Source organism: Babylonia areolata, chromosome 19 (assembly GCF_041734735.1).
Source record: "Babylonia areolata isolate BAREFJ2019XMU chromosome 19, ASM4173473v1, whole genome shotgun sequence".
In the NCBI taxonomy this organism is placed as follows: domain Eukaryota; kingdom Metazoa; phylum Mollusca; class Gastropoda; order Neogastropoda; family Buccinidae; genus Babylonia; species Babylonia areolata.
This window is the reverse complement of record NC_134894.1, coordinates 14,007,503-14,027,502: the sequence shown is the minus strand read 5'-3', so window position 1 is coordinate 14,027,502 and position 20,000 is coordinate 14,007,503. Positions and strand designations below refer to the sequence as shown.

General features: G+C 42.3%; 1 protein-coding gene across 2 annotated transcripts in view; it reads right to left on the bottom strand.

Annotated features, from left to right (window-relative positions):
- LOC143293471 (electrogenic sodium bicarbonate cotransporter 1-like) overlaps positions 1-20,000 on the bottom strand; it is a 94,406-nt gene that overhangs the window by 31,220 nt on the left and 43,186 nt on the right. For both annotated transcript variants that reach the window (XM_076604359.1, XM_076604360.1), the window contains exons 2-4: positions 19,741-19,836; positions 8,809-8,895; positions 358-520 (exon numbers count right to left, since the gene is read on the bottom strand). In XM_076604359.1, coding sequence (XP_076460474.1) covers positions 358-520; positions 8,809-8,895; positions 19,741-19,810 — 320 coding nt within the window. In that variant the 5' untranslated portion in view covers positions 19,811-19,836. The remainder of the gene's footprint in view (positions 1-357; positions 521-8,808; positions 8,896-19,740; positions 19,837-20,000) is intronic.

Genomic DNA, 20,000 nt, shown 5'->3' with positions numbered 1-20,000 from the left:
GAAGAAGAGGAAGAAGAAGGAGGAGGAGGAGAAGAAGAAGAAGAACCAAAAGAATCAGAAAAAAAGAGCCAGAAGAAGAAGAAGAAGAAGAAGAAGAAAAAGAACCAGAAGAAGAAGAAGAACCAGAAGAAAACGTAGAAGAAAAAGAAGCAGAAGAACAACAAAACGAAAAAGAAGAAGAAGAAGAAGAAAAACCAGAAGAAGAAGACGGAGAACCAGAAGAAGATGAAGAAGAAGAAGAAGAAAACGAAGAAGAAGAAGATGAACCAGAAAAAGAAGAAGCAGCAGCAGCAGCAGCAGCAGAAGAAGAAGAAGAAAACAACAACAAACTCCACCAGAAGGTTCTACTAGACCTACCTGCCGCTCTCCCTCCACTCGTAAGAGTCACCACGCTGCTTGAGGATGTCGAGCTGACAGAAGATCTGCTTGCTCTTGTACTTGGGCGACTTGACACTGTTGATCAGGTCCTGCACGTTCTTCGTGGGGTCGTAGGACGCGTCCCCGTACAGATAGAACGAACCTGCGTCCACAGCCAGAAAGCAGAAGTGTACTAGCTACAGAGGAACGTTTCCTTTCTCAGAATCCAAAGTTGAACTTACTTCACTATTTCGGAGGTTTCACGCCACCTTCCTTGGCGAGAACTTGCCTGCCGAGAGGAATGGTGTAAAACCACTGAAATATTCAAGTAAGCTCGGCTTTCTGTTCTGAGGATGGAAACTTTCTTTTATATGTATCCACAATCAGTGAACCTATGCCAGCGTGTACTGGCTGCATGGTAAGCTATGGGTTTTATTGACCTGTTGACTCGCGCGTGCACGTAAGGTGGTGTTGTTCAGTGTGGAACATAGGACATAGGAACTGGTTGCATACACTCCTTGCTCTTGTCTGCTATCCGCTTACCACTATTTTGAACTTAAAGCAGCTACGATAAGAACAAAATACCAACAACAAAAACCAAACCAAAACCAAATGAAACAGCATCAACCACCACCACCACCAGCATTTACAACATCCCCACACTCCCTCCTAAAAATCATAACCAAATAAAAACCTAAAAATAAAAAAAAAATCATTGACTTCAGCAATAACAAAAAAGCGCGCTAAGTAACGTAACACCTATACATAAAAACAATACGGAATGTAACAACAACAATAACAACAAACCAAAAAAACAACAACCCAGTAAGCCTTCTAACTAACTACAATGGAATCAACTCACCTGTTTACTTACCATTAGTCTGAAGCTCACTGCCAAAGTAGATTCATACTTCCCGCATGTAAAAATCACAGGGTGTGGAACATATTGTATGAACACACCATATTATAGTATGAGCACATCATCTATGATTTCCTAAAATGTCCAAAAAGGTACCTCAAACGTGTACACTGCAAATACACCTTAACAAACGCGCGCATGCACGAATGCCCCCCCCCCCCCCCCCCCGCAAACACACATACACTAAGAGAGAGAGAGAGAGAGAGACAGAGAGTGTGTGTATTTCACAATTCATCTAAAAAAAACAAAAACACACACACAACAAAAAACAAACAAAAAACAACAACAAAAACACATCCTAAAACAACCAACACGTATCTCATCAGTCTACACTTACGTTCATCCGTTTTTCTGTCCAACACTTCCATGGCATCACCGTAGTCCAGAAACTGATGCAGAAGATGCTAACAGTCCCCACAGCAGTTACTCAATGATGCTACAGCACCATCACACATACACTCAAAAACCATGCACAACAGCTTTCCAGTCTCTTGACACACGGGACGATGGGTCCTGCATTTCAAACACCCCGGCCTCAAGTGGACATCGGCACGTATTCATGTTGAACGTCATAAACATGAACTGACTGCCTCCCTCCCTGCACATTTTGTCACGGCTGAAACCCTCATATATTTCTCTGGGACGTTTTCAAGTTGTTTAGTCCAAAGGATCCTGGCTGTTGCTGCATTAATTTGAAAGTCCATGAAGCTTGTTTTAGGCTGCTGATCTATTGTTGTTGCTGTTGCTGTTGTTGTTGCTGTTCCTATTGCTGCTGCATATGCTAATATGGCTGTTATTGTTGTTGCTGCTGCATTTGCTAACACGCCAGCCTCGAAAACAAATACTTGTCATGTCTAATCGTTTTGTATCGTCTGACTCTGTCCGCCTGCCTGTCTCAACTCTTTTCCACACTGCTTATCCAACCACCATGCTTGGAGTGCATACTTTGTCGTTTTGTACTGTACCCCCCTCTTGTTCCCTGTGCGTGTGCCTATGTCTCTGTTTCTAGCTGTTTGTCTGCCTTTAAAACGACAAAACAATTGGCCTGTAAGTGGACATATTTCTTTCTCGCCGCCCCCCCCACCCCCCTATCTACCCCGACTCGTTTCTCCCTGCAACCCCCTCCCCCCCACACACACCCTCCCCCCTCCCCCAAAGTCACCAATATCATCTTTAAGCCTTGTAGTCAACTCTCGCACTGCCAGCCAAGTGATAAAACTGTCCGGTTAGCACAGAGTCACAGTTAATCAGAGCCCGGGCACAGCTGTTTACATGCAGACGAAGTGAAGTTCAGTTAAAATTACCTGCATTATATCATGGCCGCTTCTCGCTCACCCACAAGGCTAATGTGTGTGGGTATGTGTGGCAGGGTGGTGTGTGTGGGGGGGTGTGGGGGGTGGGGGGGGAGTGCGTGCGTGTGTGTTTGTGTGTGCGTGTATGTGTACCCTCTCTCTCTCGTTGACATACGTACAGAAGAAAGAAAACAAATTACAGAACGCACCTGGGGCATGTCAACACTGGTATAGTCAAGTGAGCCTTCTGCTTCCATCCATCTTACCCACTGGAAGAAGAAGCAGTAGAAGCAGCAGCAGTAGAAGCAGCAGCAGCAGCAGCAGCAGCAGCAGTAGTAGTAGTAGTAGAACAAGAACAAGACGAAAGGAGAGCAAGAATAACAACAAATTATCATACTCAGACTTCGTTTCTTACCGCCACCCTAAGACACACACACATAATTTATGCGCTGGTCTCTAAGCTTGCTACAAGACGAAAACCTGCGTTACTATCAGCCAGAAAGCGTCCGCATATTATTATGAACAGCTGATACATGTTTGTGGTTAGTCAGACAGCACACAAAGCAGAGAAAACATACAGTGCCAGAAAATAATAATAAGATTAGAACAAGGCTAACACTATTCAGTTGTTGTGACAAATTTTGTTTGACTCAAGCGTCAGAACAAAAATCGTTCGTTAGTGCGCGCGTGCATACACACATGCATGCTTGCATGCACAAAAACAAACGCATGCATGCACGCACGCACACATATATGCAAGCACACACACACACACACACACTCACACACACGCGCGCGCACACACACGCGCGCACACACAAACACACACACACACACACACTCTCTCTCTCACACACTGACACAAACTCACAGAAGCATTTTGAGCAAAGCCTTAAAAGTCTCACCGGCACAAAAGCATTGTGCAGTAATACAAATTACAAAGAAATTGCTCACGAAGAGTTTTCGTTTTTTAATCGACAAAAATAATATCAGTTCGGCAGGTATCCGCTTCTCAGATAAAAACACAAAACAAGTGACACACAATCTCATTCCCAAAGTCTATTTAATGCTAAAATAACAAAGGAATACAAGCAAAAATATGACAATAAACAAGCGGAAAAGAAGAATCAAGGATCCATTCAAAAAGAGGATACAAAGCGTAACCGTATTATAAAAAAAAGGAAAAAAAGAGTTACGTCTACAAAAAAAAACAGAAAGAAAAAAGTTATGTCTACAAAAAGTTCAATGTTCTCAAGAAATAAATAGGGTAATTGGAGTACTCCCAACGTTAAGAACGTGACGGAAAACTAAATCTAAGTTCGAAGAAAACCCGTTTAAAAATCAAACAAACAAACAAACAAGAGAGGCAAGGCCTTCAAGACTCACTTGTGATAAATTAAGTCCCCTAGCATTAATTACAGAGTAATTTCCCTTTTTTTACTATCTGCACCAAAACGTTTGCAAAATAAATAAAAATTCCATGCTTAGCAAAAGAAGTTCCTGTTTGAGCAAAAAAATTATAATAATGACTTCTCTTGTTGTTGTGTCAGAATAAGAGGTCAAAGTGCCAAGTTCAGAGAATACAAAAAATATAAATATAACAGTAAATGCAGTTTGCATATAATTAGGCTTCTTTTTTATTTTTGTGCCCATCCCAGAGGTGCAATATTGTTTTAAACAAGATGACTGGAAAGAACTGAATTTTTCCTATTTTTATGCCAAATTTGGTGTCAACTGACAAAGTATTTGCAGAGAAAATGTCAATGTTAAAGTTTACCACGGACACACAGACACACGGACACACACACACACACACACAGACAACCGAACACCGGGTTAAAACATAGACTCATTTTGTTTACACAGGTGAGTCAAAAACAAGCAAACCAAGTATCCGATTCCCAAGGTCTGTTTACAGGGACTGGTCTACAGACTGCGTGCTGTGAAATATATAGCTATTTACTGACAGAAACCACGTGGTATGTTGTGGACAGGCACTACACACAATGTTAGAAACACGAGAGAAAAAGAAAGTCAAGTAGATTACGCTGATAGCAATGCAGAAAGCCCAGCCTGTTTTGCAGAATGCGTGTTGTTGAACCAGAATCAGAATGAATTGATCATTTCAACAAGAGAAATCAAGTGAACGGCCAGGACAGGGACTCAAAGAGTACTAGAAGCATGGGGAAAATCAAGAAAAATCATACTGGTTACGCGTCGCGTTTTGTGTGTGTGTGTGTGTGTGTGTGTGTGTGTGTGTGTGTGTGTGTGTGTGAGTGAGTGAGTGTGTGTTTGTGTGTGTGTGTGTGTGTGAGCGCGCGCGCGCGCACACGTAAGTACCTAAGCACATGGACGTACATGTATGTACACAAATATCTGTATTTGTGTTTTGAGTTTCAATTCAAGTTTGTACATGTACTGTCTGCCTCCAATGTTCCTTGTGACCCTGGTACACTCGGTAATGAACGCATGTTCAATTCAATTCTGTTCTTTTCTATTAACCACATAATTTTATAAGGTCCAACATACGTATATAATGTGACGTACAGACGAATCGTGATGCTAGAAATACGAGAAAAAAAAGAGAAAACATTGTTAGTAATCGAAGAAGTCCAGCTGTATTTTGCAGGAAGGGTATTGTTAATTAAACAGAAAATTTACCTGTCTTAAATATATACCCACAAAACTGTGAAAATGGAAAGAAAGATCAATAAAAACACACTGTCAGTTGAACAATAAAATCCCCAGCCATTGTTAAGCAGGCAGTTCTTCATTCATTCAGTGGAACCACGGTGTATCGTTCAGAAGATACCAACAATGTTAGAAACACGTGAAAAAAGACCGTGAAGAAAATGAGAATGCACTGTCAGTAATATAAGAAGCCCATCCTTTGTGAAACAGGCAACACTTCACACAGAGTTACCATGATATATATCATGGCTAGATACTCAAAATACTAGAAATAAAGGGTCTGTGGTAGAAATCAATGTTAGTAATACAAGCAGCTTTTTTTCTTCTTTTTTTAAACAGAGTGTGTTGTCAGTGTTAACCAGAGAGCTCTGTACAGAAGAGACAGAGAGAGAGAGACAGAGAGAGAGAGAGAGAGCGAGAGAGGAACCACGTGATGTATCGTGGAATTGTTGGCATTTGCAAGTCGTGATCGGCGATGGAGCTGCAAGCCGATGTAACACAAAAACGTCTGTGAGCTGTAGTACAGGCCGAATCACGAGTGCCAGTCCCTGTTGCAAGCGCTGCGTCAAAACGTTTTGTAGTCCAAGAGTTGTTTGCCTTGACGCCTGGGCCGTCTCCCCCTTTCCTGGGTCTGCAACCTCTTCCTTCCCCCTCTTCAGGGCTGTTCCTGACCTAACACCTCCAGTTTACTCCATCCTCTGCTGTCTCCTCCAACCATGCCGAGCGTCTCCATGTCACGCTTCCAGGCATCCTTAAATCCGAGCGACCAGCTGTTCTTCCGCCAGATGCAAACTCGCCGCACAGGATGTCTTTCGGGTCGCGGCCATACTCCATGCGTTGTCGTAACTTCGTTCTCAAATTGATAAAAACAATGATGAAAAGTCAATGAGAATGCACTGTTATTGTTTCAAGACATCCAGTCTGTGAACACGCAGCGTTTGGTCAATCCGTTGTACCGTCCCAAATCGCCCCTCCCTCCCTCCGAAGGTCCACCGGGGGACGTTCCAGGATCCCGAACGGTCCTTCGGGGGTCGTTCTAGGGCGTTCCCCTCAAGCAGTTTCGGTCCCCCTCTGATTTCACCAAAGTACCTGTCTCAAAACGTCCCTCACTCCCACTTTCCACTTTTCATTTACTTGCCGTGCGCGCGCGCGTGTCTGTATCTTTCTTTTCTGTTATCTTGTATTTGCCATGCAGTGTGTATATGTTTACTTCTTTTTACACCTTTTTTCTTGTGTTCCCTAGACTAATTTGTAGATTTATGAGGGCAGTGTGAAGCAGGCCAGTAAGAGCTTATTCCTTTTCCATCAATGAAGAAAGAAAGTATCTATTTCGATTTCTCTTCTTCTCTCATTCTCTCTCTGTCTTTCCCTTGTTGGAAATTACCCTCTTTCTAACCAATTGAAAATGGAAGACGGTCGTTCTGGGCTAGCCTTTAGTGTCTTGAAATAAACACGTCTTATCTCTTTACTATCCCCCTCCCCCCTCTCCTTCACAACTCAAAAAAGGTGGGGGAGTCCAACATTGATAGCCTATATGGAAGCCCCTCTTCACTACAATGGGGCAAAAGTAAGGGAAAGGGTGTGTCTGGGCTAACCGATACTGACACTTCTCCACAGTTCGGTTCCAGCGTGGTGGAAGTAGAGGATGGAAGACGTTTTACTCTGGTGTGTGGAGCCCGCCTCCCACCACACCGCCTCCCACATGTCGTCCAATAAAAGAAAAACAAAACAAAAAAACTTTAGGCATCTGCGTCTCTTTGTGTGTGTGTGTGTGTGTGTGTGTGTGTGTGTGTGTGTGTGTGTGTGTTTTCTTTTTCCTTTTTTCATACTGTTGCTGTTTCTTCTTCTTGCTTTCTTTTCTTTATGTGTGTTTCCCTTGTTGCAGTACCGAATCGAAAATGAGAAACCAATCGACTCGAGACAACCGGAGACATCGAACATACCCATTTATCTCCCTTAAAGGAGGCCAAAGAGGAGAGAACAATGGGCTCTCAAATTAACATTTGTTCGCTTGATTTCTGTTCGTTAATTTATTGTCTGTTTCGTACCAGGTGGTTTAGTTACGCACGCGTTCACACGCTGATTTAATTTCTTAACTGCAGTAAAGGCTTGAGTGAAAAAGGCGGTTTCAATTGCAAAGAAAAAGAAAGTAATTCTGTCTGTCAAAATGAGTAATTCTGTCTGTATAAATGGTTGATTTTTACACCACTTGCGACGGTGTGTGTGTGTGTGTGTGTGTGTGTGTGTGTGTGTGTGTGTGTGTGATGGGTAACTGATGGGCAAAATCCTGTCAAGAAATCTGCATAACCGTCACAAAACACAAAACTCTGAACAGCTAGATAGCGGTCATAAGTATTAAGTCAGGAACTAAGTGTGCTTGTCAATCGTCACAAAAATGAACAAACGTTGCAGAACAGTGCAGTTTGAGACACGTTTGGGTTGTGGTTAGTTTGTCAGCACAGGCAAGCTGTGAATTTACTACAATCTGAACACTTTTAGATAATGGTCAGCAGTGGTCAGCAATGACCACACAGTAGTGGTCTGGGGTGATAACATGCCAAGAGGCCATAATAAAGCTCACACATGTCAAAATATGCAAGGAAGTTATCAAAATATAGAATAAAAAACCAGAAAACATTGGTGTGCGTATGGGGTGGTGGAGTCTTTGGGAACATTTTCAAATAATTTAGGTGGGGGACCGAAACAGCCTGGGGGGCGGGGGGAGGGGGGGGGGGGGGGCGGTCCCGTAACGTCCCCTGAGGGGCTGTTTAGAACACTGACTTGTCTCCCTAGGAACGGTTTAGGACACTTATGAGTCCCCCGGGAGACAATTTAGGACATTAATTCTCCCCCCCGAGGGGCCTGCAGAAGAGGGGTGGAGGGTGGGGGAAGGGGGCGTTCCGAGAACGCACTGTTAGCAATATAAGAAATCCATGCACTGCTACGCAGGCAGCTCTACGATTAGAGGAACCATGCGGTATGTACTGCGAATAGGTAAGGTCACCCACCATGTTAGAAATGTGAAATGATATTGAAGGAGGGTACACTGTTAGTAATGATATGAGAAGCCCATGCACTGCAACGCAGGCAGCTCAACGATGAGAAAAACCACGCAATATGTACCGTGGATAGATAAGGTTACCCATCATGCTGAAAACATGAAATAATACTGAAAGCGAGTACACTGTTAGTAATAATATGAGAAGCCCGTACACTGCTACGCAGACAGCTCTACGATGAGCAGAACCACGTGATATGTACCGTGAACAGGTACAGTTACCCATCATGTTAGAAACATGAAATAATATCAAAAGAGAGTACAGTGTTAGCAATATAAGCAGCCCATGCACTGATCAGCAGGATGTTCTACACAAGAGGGAACCACGATTATGTGTCGTGTTTGGGTTAGGTTATTCACATTGTGAGAAACGTGAAAAAAAGGTTGGAAAGTACACTGTTAGCAATTGTATAATAATACGTCCAGCCAGTGCCAAGCAGAGCTACATGTGGCGGACAGTCCGTGGTGATCCCAGCACTCTCTGTTCTTACCATCCTCGTCTTCTGCACCAACAGAAGGCCGGTCTGGCTTCTGCGGCATTCGCACGTTCAGATACATTGACGAACTTCTCCGCATGACTGGAAAAAGGATTCAACAACGTTCACATGCGTTTCCACACACATCGGATCCATGAAAAAAAAAAGAAAGCTTTTTCATTTTCTATTCATCAGATGTATTATTCTCACTTTTCTTCTCTTTATGAGAACTGCTTCAATTTTTGGTTGTCTACTTGAAGAGACATCCGTTACATATTCAGCGTTTGTATTTCCGTACTGATGAATTCACTGTGTTTGCACTGAACCATTTTCAAACAAGTAACTGTTTGAATCAACAAGTTTTAATATTTCAGAATGTTCCAGTACTGTATTGGAAGGTTTCATTAAAAATTTCAATGTACACACATCATCAAAAGGATTTAAAGCGTACCCAATTCATTTACGGAGCCTCAAAATTGTCCTGCAGTGTTATTTTTCACCACTACCTCCCCGAAACAAGAGTGGGTAAGTTCTGTGCCTGCTGCCTTCCTCGGAAGACTGGCCAGCGCTTTGGGCGTTGGTCAGGCATTTGTTTCCTTTTTTAAAAGTATATGTGGTGTAGCGTATTTGAATCAGTCCACACTCTCTGAAGCCTTCTTGAAACTGAAAGTGAAAACGTGCATACTTTGTGAATGTTTTCTGGGGGCTAGTCTTTTCCCTATAACCAATAACTAAGTTATAACGTGCGTCAGTCTTGTGTGGAAAGTGGTATCAATGGGCTACCTACAGAACATTGAGATATAAGTGTTTGTTTCTGTGGCAAAGTAAATGACCGAAAAAAAAATCTTCTCAACTGAAAAACTAACAAACGAAAAACTGACTCGTGTACAGAAATTATTTTTCTGGAAATAAACGATAGAAACAAAAGCCTCAGAAGAAAAAGACACACAACAGCGAAGATGGAAGGGTGTGCCGAGAACTCGTTTTTAGTTTTACCATTGTTAAGATCTGACAAGACAAGACAAATTCTTAATTAATCAGGTAGATAAGCAACGAACATGCTTTCTGTACATCCAGTCCTCTCCCTAAATCAAGCCTCTCTCTCTCTCTCCTGTCTCTCTCTCCTATCTCTTTCTCTCATCATTCCTTTCTCCCCCCCCCCCCACTCTCCATCTCTCCATCCTCTCTCTCTCACTCTGCCTTTCTCTCCTCTATCTCTCTCTTAGTACCCTGCCTCCTCTCACCATTCTTCTCTCTCTCTCTCTGTTCCCCTCTCTATTTCTCTCGGTCCCCTCTCTCTCTTTCTTCCTCTCTCTCCCCGCTCTCCATCTCTCCATTCATGGCTGTGGAGGCCTAATACACGGGGACAGCGAACAAGACCTTGGCAGTGGATGTATGTGTCCAGTACACAAGGTGACGTAGACATCGGAACACTGGCTGTTCATCATTCTGCCCAGCATGCCTCTCACACAAAGCGATGGAGAGCATGTAGGTGAAGGGAGGCAACCCTGCAGCCTGGCAGACACGCTGGTGGAATGTGTACGTGTGAAGGGGGTGGGGGTGGTGGGCGGTGGATGGAATGTGTGTGTGTGTGTGTGTGTGTGTGTGTGTGTGTGTGTGTGTGTGTGTGTTATTCCTTTAAAAGTCTTCTCACATTTGCGTTCTTGAAACGGAATTTGTTATTATCATATTATGAATGTACTAATAGCAAATCAAACGAACTGTGATGAATGGTAACGTTTCCTCCTATTTTGTTTGTGTGTTTGTCTTGCTTTTTTCTTTCTCCGAAATAGACAGAACAAAGGCAATGGCAACACAGATGTTCCAATGAACTTCGGAAAAACAGATGCTGCTGTAATGCTTTGCCGTGGGTCAGGCATCTGCTTGGCAGATGTGGTGTAGCGTATATGGATTTGTCCGAACGCAGTGACGCCCCCTTGAACTACTGAAACTGAAACTGAAACTGAACAGCAACAATGCGGGACTTGAAAGCACTGTCAGAGTTTGTTTTCAGTTCTGACAATGCATGGGGTCAGTAGTGTTTCTTGGTCAGGACAGAGAAACAAAATAATTATTCTGCAGTGTGAGAGTGAGTGTCTGAGTGCCCCCCCTCCTCTCTCTCTCTTTCGCGCGCGCGCGCGCGCGCGCGCGTGTCTGTGTGTAGTTTAACGTCTTTTCACTGTTTAGTGGCATTAGACGAGGAAAAAAAAAGGGTGTGGGGGAGTATGTGTTTGCACGTGTGTTGTGTGTGTGTGTGTGTGTGTGTGTGTGACGGTATGTGTGTGTGTATGTGTATTTGCACGTGCGTGCGTGTGCGTGCGTGCGCTTGCGCGCGCGTGTGTGTGTGTGTGTGTGTGTGTGAAACAGAGAGAGAGAGAGAGAGAGTGTGTGTGTGTGTGTGTTTGCACGTGTGTGTGTGTGTGTGTGTGTGTGTGTGTGTGTGTGTGACGGTATGTGTGTGTGTATGTGTATTTGCACGTGTGTGCGTGTGCGTGCGTGCGCTTGCGCGCGCGTGTGTGTGTGTGAAACAGAGAGAGAGAGAGAGAGAGTGTGTGTGTGTGTGTGTGTTTGCACGTGTGTGTGTGTGTGTGTGTGTGTGTGTATGTGTGTGTGTGTGTGACGGTATGTGTGTGTGTATGTGTATTTGCACGTGTGTGCGTGTGCGTGCGTGCGCTTGCGCGCGTGTGTGTGTGTGTGAAACAGAGAGAGAGAGAGAGTGTGTGTGTGTGTGTGTGTTTGCACGTGTGTGTGTGTGTGTGTGTATGTGTGTGTGTGTGTGACGGTATGTGTGTGTGTATGTGTATTTGCACGTGTGTGCGTGTGCGTGCGTGCGCGCGCGTGCGCGCGTGTGTGTGTATGAAAGAGAGAGAGAGAGAGAGAGTGTGTGTGAGAGAGAGAGGGAGTGTGTGTGTGCACGTGTGTGTGTGTATGACGGTGTGTGTGCGTGTGTGCGGTGTGTGCACGCGTGTACGTGCCTGTATCAGAATGTACGCTTTCGCGCCTGCGTCATCTGAATGGAAAGAGAGGTTGGAGCAGAATCACTGACGCAGGTGCCACAAGCCCGTCACATTAAGAACGCCGTGTTTCGTTAGATTGACTGTCGCTGGGTTGTACGTGAGGCTGACACAAAGTTAGCCGTTAACCTGTCTGTACTGACTGGCCCAGCCGGTTTTTTGTCAACACTCAGTTCAGAGGGTCACAGGTTACGTCGACACAGGAGCGTCCTAAGTGGAGAATGCATGGATCTGACTGCTAAACAACGCTGTGGGACATGGCTAACGAATAAAACAAACAAACAAACAAACGAAGGAACAAAATCGCCGGGAGAGTGACAAATAAGAGCAAGAACTGAGATATAAATAAATGAATCAACAAAAAATTAAAAAAACAAAACAAAACAAAAACAACAAAAACAAAAACAAACCCGCATTGGCCTACATGAATGAACAAACAGAAACGTTTATATATACAAAGAATCTCTCTCTCTCTCTCTCTCTCTCTCTCTCTCTCACACAATACACACACACACACATACAATAAACACACAACGCAAGCACACGCACACGCGCGGCACCCCCCCCCCCCCCCCCCCACCTCCCCAACACACACACACACACACGTCTATCACAGGTCAGCTTATTCAATGAAGAAAACAAAAATCAAAACAAAACAAAACGGACGAACAAACAAACAAACAATCAAACAAACACACAAAAATCAAACAACAAACAAACAAACAAAAATTACTAATCATAACGAAGTGAGTTTTCTATCTGTTTCGTTAGTTTTTAATCCATATAATGTCCGTCATTTCTGACAAATCTTTTACAATGAAACAAAAACCAGACAGGGTTGTTGTTTTTTAAACACTGCTAGATTTAATAACTAGTTGTTTGTTTTTTTCCTTAGCAGATGGGGGTGAGGTGGAAAGGGCTCGGAGGTGGTTACTGGCGTGAACTGAACAGGAAATGGTTGAACCCATGGGCTATAATGGAGCTAATACGAACAGGCCAAGGTTTCAATGGCTTGAACGTGATTACCATTTCATGGCTGGTTGATCTGTTTATACAAAACCTATATATAGTTCATTCATCTGAGTTGGTTATTTTAGATTCAAGAGATTCAATTAATCTTCTTCTTCTTCTTCTTCTTCTTCTGCGTTCGTGGGCTTCAACTCCCACGTTCACTCGTATATACGCGAGTGGGCTTTTTACGTGTATGACCGTTTTTACCCCGCCATGTAGGCAGCCATACTCCGCTTTCGGGGGTGTGCATGCTGCGTATGTTCTTGTTTCCATAATCCACCGAACGCTGACATGGACTACAGGATCTTTAACGTGCGTATTTGATCTTCTGCTTGCGTATACACACGAAGGGGGTTCAGGCACTGGCAGGTCTGCAGGCCTGGGAGATCGTAAAAATCTCCACCCTTTACCCACCAGGCGCCGTCACCGTGATTCGAACCCAGGACCCTCAGATTGACAGTCCAACGCTTTAACCACTCGGCTATTGCGCCTGTCAAGAGATTCAATTAATAGTTTCACGTGGAATTTTAAATGTGTAGGAATTTTCCTTTCGTTTCTTCTTCTTCTTATTCTCCCCCTTCCTCCTTCACCACCAACTCCTCCTTTCCTTTTTTTTTTTTAACCTCTTTGTGGGAAAATATTCAACGAAAAAGGGTTTAATTGTGTTTAATGTTAACATATCAACAATGTCTAGCACCTTAAAAAAAAGATGCAGTAAAAAAGAAAACAAATGGTAACATTTTTAACGACTCTATAACAACATTTTACGAAAGTGTATATCTAAAGAAAAAGACAGAAGTATTTTTACCAAGTATTTGTGGAAAAAGATAGAAGTATCTTTACCAAAATCATTTGCAGAACACCTGAAAGCTAGATTCAAAATGATGTTACAAAATACAGATACTAGTACATAAACTACGACGAACGCTGCTTGTGATTTTACAGTAAACTGGAACTTTTACAACCAAGTGTTTTTCCAGTGGAGAAATAATAGCAAAACCTGCTCCGTGTTAAACACATGGGCTTTTATTTCTCTCTTGGATATGTTGCCAATCACTGTTGTAAAACTAATTTCTTAAGCCAGAAAAAACAAACAAAAAAACAACAACAACAAAACAAAACAAAAATTATAATAAACAATCAAACAAAAAACCCGCTGACGATGTTAAGACTCAAAATAATAAGCACGAGCATTTTCAGAGACCATCTACTTTTCAGTATGTGCCGGCGATGTGGAGATAGGGAGGGGGGGTGGGGGGGGGAGGGTTGAGGGGGCGTGGGGGATATGAGGACTCAGACAGAGGAGAAAGAGAGGTTAAACTGTCTTGTGGGGCCCCTCCATTCAGCCCCTCAAGGCTTTCCTGCCTCCCTCACCCCACCCCCCTGTCCCAACTCCCCGCACCCCCCCTTTATCTCAGCCACCGTCTATTATTTTAAAAAAAGAAAAAAAAAAAAAGCAAGCTATCTCTTCAATGAAGTTAAGCGTGCCCAAAGGGAAGGTGGAATCTTTCAACACACAGACAAAGGGAAAGGGACAGGATGAAGTCATGAACTCCATCAGTGGCTCTGTAATGGCCTCTTCCGCTGTCTGTTTTCTATGGCATGACCATGTCCGAACTGACCGATTTGTTGCGGCTCTAGACCTGAACCAAGGCTCGTGCGGAACGACACAGTGGTGGTATAGACTGTCATGCCGATTCGACACCAGACAGGGGTTGTTTGTTTGTTATTTTGTTGTTGTTGTTGTTGTTGTTGTTTTTTCAGCGACTAAGATATCCTGCTGCTTTCATCGTGAATCAGCGATATCATTTGCCCTTGGATGACTGAAAACTGTGCGGACGTTTTAATGCTGATGATGATGATGATGATGATAATAATTTCAACAATAGTAGAAGAAGCAGTAGTAGTAGTCATAATGATAATAAGGATAATTATTATCAGAAGTAGTATCATCATCATCATAAATATTATCATATATTATTAATAATCATATTCATAATATAAACAAATATAAAACATAAAGATAAATACATACATTGATAAAATAAATAAATAAATACCTACAGCTGAATCAGTCCTGCGCGGACACAAGTCAAAGGGCTGTCACATCAGACATTCACAAGCACGCATGACTTGGAATCAATGAGATGAAAGGTAGAACTTTCGTTTTTCGTTTTCTTGTGATTGCGCGAACTTTTGCCGGGACTGTTGATGATTTCACTGCCTTGCACTGAAGGCAGTCTCAGTATCAGTATCAGTATCAGTAGCTCAAGAAGGCGTCACTGTGTTCGGTCAAATCCATATACGCTACACCACATCTGCCAAGCAGATGCCTGACCAGCAGCCTAACCCAACGCGCTTAATGTCAACGTAAGTGAAGCTGTGTGTCAGATGACCGGCTCACATACTGTACACTAGTGCTTAGGGGTTAAAGAGAAGGAAATGAAGAAATATGTTTAAAAGTCCCGTCACACATACTGGTGATTGTAGACATTAATCAAAGGATACATTTTCATATTTTAATGCTATAATTGAAAAAAAAAAGGAAGTGGTGGAGGGGGGGGGATATATGGTAAGCTGGAAGGTGGAAACAAAAGACGAAAATGTGAAACAAATACAATTAAAGACAATTACTCAATAGACTTCATAAAAGGGAAGTCTTCAATCAAACAAGGGAAATAACTGATAATGAACGTCTTCTTCTTCTTCTTCTGCGTTCGTGGGCTTCAACTCCCACGTTCACTCGTATATACGCGAGTGGGCTTTTTACGTGTATGACCGTTTTTACCCCGCCATGTAGGCAGCCATACTCCGCTTTCGGGGGTGTGCATGCTGGGTATGTTCTTGTTTCCATAACCGACCGAACGCTGACGTGGATTACAGGATCTTTAACGTGCGTATTTGATCTTCTGCTTGCATATACACACGAAGGGGGTTCAGGCACTGGCAGGTCTGCATATATGTTGACCTGGGAGATCGTAAAAATCTCCACCCTTCACCCACCAGGCGCCGTCACCGTGATTCGAACCCGGGACCCTCAGATCGAAAGTCCAACGCTTCAACCATTCGGCTATGGCGCCCGTCGATAATGAACGTCAAAAGTAAGAACAAAATCAACACAACGTTGACAGTGACTGTAGATGAAGACACAGATAAGGCTTCATTGAATTACAGAAAAAATGACACGTAACTGAAATCAAAGATTGCGATTTCAGACTGAAAATTAGGATTTAAAGATCATAATTGCATTTCGGTGTGTTTGTCGCTGATTAAATTAGACGATTAACTCTCTCCATACGAACGGCGAAAGAGACGACGCTAACAGCGTTTCACCCCAATTACCACCATCAAAATATTGCAAGCGGAAGGCTCTTATACTGAAGAGGTGAATGTTGACAAAGAATACCACAATTCTGACGACGGAAGCTAAAGGTTGGGTCATTGAGACACCCACTGGAAATCCGAGGGGTCTGTGTAGAGGAGAAGAGAGGACGGGCCGTACTGAGTGAGTTAATACGATAATTATCCACACACACACACACACACACACACACACACACACACACACACACACACACACACACACACACACACACACACACACACACACACGCCAATCGTTCACTCCGTCGCAAAACCTATTCATTCTCTCAACCCCTCCCTTCTCTGTCACACATTTTCGTGTAATTCTATCACGCATGGCAAAAAACAAAACAAAACAAAACAAAACTAAACTAAAAATCATATGAAGTTATTTACATAAAACCAGTTCCACCTGACTGTAATAGTGATGTAACAGCTGACAACTGCAGGACAAGTTCATGAACATAAAGTTGGTAAAGTAGTTTACTGTAGCCATGAGGAGGTTTGATGTTTTTCCCCTGTGAGGTACTGAATGATATGGTATGGTGTGGTATGGTGTAGTGTGGTGTGGTGTGGTATGGTATGGTGTGGTGTGGTGTGGTATGGTATAGTGTGGTGTGGTGTGGTGCGGTATGGTATAGTGTGGTATGGTATGGTATAGTGTGGTGTGGTGTGGTGCGGTATGGTATGGTATGGTATAGTGTGGTGTGGTGTGGTGCGGTATGGTATGGTATGGTGTGGTGTTGTGTGGTGTGGTATGGTATGGTGTGGTGTGGTATGGTATAGTGTGGTGTGGTGTGGTGCGGTATGGCATAGTGTGGTGTGGTGTGGTATGGTATGGTATGGTGTGGTGTGGTGTGGTGTGGTGCGGTATGGTATGGTATGGTATGGTGTGGTGTGGTGCGGTATGGTATGGTATGGTATGGTGTGGTGTTGTGTGGTGTGGTATGGTGTGGTGTGGTATGGTATAGTGTGGTGTGGTGTGGTGTGGTATGGTATAGTGTGGTGTGGTATGGTGTGGTATGGTGTGGTATGGTATGGTATGGTATGGTGTGGTATGGTGTGGTGTGGTGTGGTGTGGTATGGTGTGGTATGGTATGGTATGGTATGGTGTGGTGTGGTATGGTGCGGTATGATATGGTGTGGTATGGTGTGATATGGTGTGGTATGGTATAGTGTGGTGTGGTGTGGTGTGGTATGGTGTGGTATGGTATAGTGTGGTGTGGTGTGGTGTTGTGTGGTGTGGTATGGTATGGTGTGGTGTGGTGTGATATGGTGTGGTATGGTGTGGTGTGGTGTGAAATGGTGTGGTATGGTATAGTGTGGTGTGGTGTGGTGCGGTATGGTATGGTGTGGTATGGTATAGTGTGGTGTGGTGTGGTATGGTTTGGTGTGGTGTGGTATGGTGCGGTATGGTGTGGTGTGGTGTGGTGTTGTGTGGTGTAGTATGGTGTGGTATGGTGTGGTGTGGTGCGGTATGGTACAGTATGGTGTGGTGTGGTGTGGTATGGTATGGTATGGTGTGGTATGGTGTGGTGTGGAATGGTGTGGTGCGGTATGGTATAGTATGGTGTGGTGTGGTGTGGTATGGTGCGGTATGGTATGGTGGTATGGTGTGGTGTGGTGTTGTGTGGTGTGGTTTGGTATGGTGTGGTGTTGTGTGATATGGTGTGGTATGGTATAGTGTGGTGTGGTGTGATATGGTGTGCTGTGGTATGGTGTGGTGTGGTGTGGTGTGATATGGTGTGCTGTGGTATGGTGTGGTGTGGTGTGGTGTGATATGGTGTGCTATGGTCTGGTGTTGTATTGTACTGTATTGTATAGTATGGTATGGCACTGCATGGTTTGGTAAGGTATGATATGGTATGGCAAGGTATATAACTATATATAACTAAAAATATGAAATCGTATGGTATACAACTGTATAACTATGAATATATAATAAAACAAATAGTGAATGATGCTGATAAATAACAAAATAAATAGTGTATGATGATGATAAAAATAGTGTACGATGCTGATAAATAATAAAATAAATAGTGTATGATGATAAAAAATAGTGTACGATGCTGATAAAAAAAAACAAAAAACGAATAGTGTATGATGATGATAGAAAATAGTGTACGGTGCTGATAAATAACAAAATAAATAGTGTATGATGATGATAAGAATATAGTGTACGATGCTGATAAATAACAATAATGAACAGTGCATGATAATGATAAAAAATAGTGTATGATGCTGATAAATAACAAAATAAATAGTGTATGATGATGATAAAAAATAGTGTACGATGCTGATAAATAACAAAATAAATAGTGTATGATGATGATAAAAAATAGTGTACGATGCTGATAAATAAAACGAATAGTGTATGATGCTGATAAAAAAAAAGTGTATGATGCTGATAAATAACACAATGAATAGTGTGTGATGATGAAAAAAAAAGTGTACGATGCTGATAAATAAAAATAATGAATAGTGTATGATGATGATAAAAATAGTGTACGATGCTGATAAATAACAAAATAAATAGTGTATGATGATGATAAAAATATAGTGTACGATGCTGATAAATAACAAAATAAATAGTGTATGATGATAAAAAATAGTGTACGATGCTGACAAATAAAAATAATGAATAGTGTATGATGATGATAAAAAATAGTGCATGATGCTGATAAATAACAATTATGAATAGTGTATGGTAATGATAAAAAATAGTGTATGATGCTGATAAATAACAAAATTAATAGTGTATGATGATGATAAAAAATAGTGTACGATGCTGATAAATAAAATGAATAGTGTATAATGCTAATAAAAAATAGTGTATGATGCTGATAAATAACACAATGAATAGTGTATGATGATGATAAAAAATAGTGTACGATGCTGATAAATAACAAATAAATAGTGTATGATGATGATAAAAATATAGTGTATGATGCTGATAAATAACAAAATGAATAGTGTATGATGAAGACAGATAACAAAACAAGCAGTGAATGATGCTGATAAAAATGATAACAAGAGAGGCAAGGCCTTCAAGACTCACTTGTGATAAATTAAGTCCCCTAGCATTAATTACAGAGTAATTTCCCTTTTTTACTATCTGCACCAAAACGTTTGCAAAATAAATAAAAATTCCTGTTTGAACAAAAAATGATAATAATGACTCCTCTTGTTGTTGTGTCAGAATAAGAGGTCAAAGTACCAAGTTTAGAGAATACAAAAAATGTAAATATAACAGTAAATGCAGTTTGCATATAATTAGGCTTCTTTTTTTAAAATTTTTTTGTGCCCATCCCAGAGGTGCAGTATTGTTTTAAACAAGATGACTGGAAAGAACTGAATTTTTCCTATTTTTATGCCAAATTTGGTGTCAACTGACAAAGTATTTGCAGAGAAAATGTCAATGTTAAAGTGTACCACGGACACACAGACACACGGACACACACACACACAGACAACCGAACACCGGGTTAAAACATAGACTCACTTTGTTTACACAAGTGAGTCAACCAAAACAGTGAATGGTGCTAATAATGGGACTCACGGCGAGGTCTGTCCTTGGGTGCCAGCAGCTCAGTGCTGGACTGGCCCTCTTTAGGGTCAGCACTATCCATGGCTCTGGGCGCTGGTCACTGATCACCTGAAACATCATCATCATCATAACAATCATGATTACAAGAATGGTGACAACGATGACCGTGACGGTGATGATGATATCAATATCAATAATAATAACGACGATGATGGTAATAATAATGATGATAAAGATGATGATGATGATAATGACAATAGCAATAAAAATAA